The sequence below is a fragment of the Rhincodon typus genome, chromosome 3 (genome assembly GCF_021869965.1).
Source record: "Rhincodon typus isolate 14 chromosome 3, sRhiTyp1.1, whole genome shotgun sequence".
Classification (NCBI taxonomy): domain Eukaryota; kingdom Metazoa; phylum Chordata; class Chondrichthyes; order Orectolobiformes; family Rhincodontidae; genus Rhincodon; species Rhincodon typus.
In genome coordinates this window covers 103,551,999-103,554,561 of record NC_063334.1, presented here as the reverse complement: position 1 = coordinate 103,554,561, position 2,563 = coordinate 103,551,999, and the positions used below count along the sequence as shown (strand labels likewise).

Genomic DNA, 2,563 nt, shown 5'->3' with positions numbered 1-2,563 from the left:
CGTGTTATCTCAGATTCTCCAGCATCTGCAGTTCCTACGATCTCTGTTTCTATGCTGCGGATGGTTAGGATGTAGAATACACTGCCTGAAAGTCTGGTGGACACAGATTCAGTTGTGGCTTTCAAAGGAGAACAAGATCATTATCTGAAGAGAAAAGATTTGCACCGCTCTGGGGTAAAAGTGAATCAGTTACACTGGTGAGTTGCTCTTGCAGACAGCCAGCAAAGAGATGATGGGCCAAATAGATACACCGCAGAAGGACAGCACTCCATAATTCTGTTCAGAATTTGTTGCTGAATTTTGCCTCAAAATTTGCCTTTTTATATTTCTGCCTCGTATTAGACTGAGGAGTACTAATTGCAGACAGGAAGTAGATGTAAGGCTATTGGACTCGATTAGTTGAACCAAGTGCGATTTGAAGTTTCTGATGAAAGGCGGGAATTCGATCGCTCTGAGCAGGCCAGGTTAGAATGCAGTGCGATTTGAACATTGCCCTTCGGAGGCACAGCATCTGGTGCAATTTATAATCAGGGATATCATGTAAAAATATCAAAATGATGGAATCACGGCTTTGCTGAATGACTTGCTGCATTGCTTGATGTACCTTGAATCTGGAAGCAGAAAAGTGATTGAATTAAGCAGAAGGCAACATACGATGTAGGGCATGAATGTTTCTCTGGTGAATTGTTGTCCCCATACCATGAAAATGACATTCAAGCAGCCAATGTTAGTGAATGGGAGGTATCCATATGGATCACAAAATACCAGCAAGAACGTAAAAACAAAAAGAACTGCGGATGCTGTAAAACAGAAACAAAAACAGAAGTTGCTGGAAAAGCCCAGCAGATCTGGCAGCATCGGTGAAGAGAAATCAGAGTTAATGTTTCGGGTCTGGTGACCCCTCCTCAGGAATTGCTGGGCCCGAAACATTAACTCTAATTTCTCTTCACCGATGCTGCCAGACCTGCTCAGCTTTTCCAGCAGTTGATGTTTTTGTACCAGCAAGAGCATGTTGGGCTGAAAGGCCTCGAGTCACAGAGTTTTTACAGTATGGAAATAGGCTGTTCAGCCCATTATAGAATTATACAGTTCAGAGGAGGCCCTTTGGCCCATCTAGTCTGCATTTACACAAATGACTCCAAATCTACACTAGTCTCATTTTCCACTACTTAAGCCTCAACTTGCTTAAACCTACTTGCTAACTCTTCTAATCACTTAATCTTAAAGATACTCCCTTTACCTTAATTTTGGTCTCCTTCTCTTATTCTGACCTTTACTTATCTCTGGTGCTTCTCAGTTAATCCCTTAATAACCTCCCATCTCTTGGGCCTTCATCTGCTCTTGCCCTCACTGATCTGTAAATGTAGTTTGGAAAATAAGACAGCAGTTAAAAAAAAGCAAAACCTCTGTCCTCTACTTCACCTAACTCACGGAGGCCTCTTTTTTTAATACTGCACCTCAGTTGTTTCAGGACCTGGTTTAAATCAGATTAACTGATAATCCCAGCTAACTATCCAAGTTACAGCCCATCACTCACTAGGATTGCTTTTGCTCTCTGCAGCTCCAAAAGTGACGTAACTGCCTCCCCTTTAGAATTAAAGCCTACTAATCAGTTGAAGTTTTTCCAATAGAGTCGGCCTGCAGTTTCCTGGTTTATTCCTTTCACCAGTCTTGAATAATGGTGCCACATTAACTGTCCTCCAGAGAGAAGTTCAAAGTGAATGTCAGAGGCTCTGCAAACTCCTCTCTTGCCTCCCACAGCAGCCTTGGATAGATTTCATCCAGGCCTGGAAATTGATCTATTACCAAGCCTGCTAAAACTTCTAATACCTCCTCTCTGTCGATGCTAATTCATTCAAGTATTCATTCATCCTCCCTGATTTCTGTGACTACATGGTCTTTCTCTACAATGAACATAGTTTTGGTTTTATATTTAGTTTTGGAAACAGTTTGTGAGTATGTAATTGAAGTGAGCTTACCTTCTGCACCAGGGATCCTTCAAAAGCTCTTGAGTCATAACAAAGATGATTTTTCTGCTCTGGCTTATACTGTTCACAATGGATTCCAGCTCAGAAATTCCAACCTCAGAGTCCCTTTCTTCCAAGCAAAACTGGAACATAGTTTTTTGGTCCTGTTGCTCCAAAGGCAATAAATATTTGTTGACCCAGTTAATGTCATTTTTGGCATGAATTATATATGCATCATACTCAAATTGAACTTCCTGATGGTCTATTTCCTTAAAGCCAAATATTCGGTTGACAGACACGTTCCAATAGAATTCTAACCACCATCCGTGAAAGTGAATCAGAAACACAGCAAAGATGAAAACAAGTATAATGCTGCTACTCATGATAAACGCACCCTTGAAAGGAGCAACATCTTTGCAGGGAGATATGTCAAAAGCTACAACCGTATGGTTGTGGTAACTTGGTGGAGTATTGCAGAAGTACTGACTATTCAAGCCAGGGACGCTGCTATTGGTCTTATTGAGCCAGGTAACAAACCAGGAAATACTTTCACAAGTACAATCAAAAGGATTGAATCCCATATAAAGAACTGTTAG

General features: G+C 41.2%; 1 protein-coding gene across 1 annotated transcript; it reads right to left on the bottom strand.

The window, feature by feature from the left end:
- Positions 1–14: 14 nt before the first annotated feature.
- Positions 15–2,563, bottom strand: LOC125481922 (toll-like receptor 3; the record flags this gene model as incomplete). Its single annotated transcript, XM_048593874.1, has 2 exons — positions 15–611; positions 1,980–2,563. Coding segments are annotated over 2 exons (813 nt in total), but the record flags the coding sequence as incomplete, so codon positions are not given.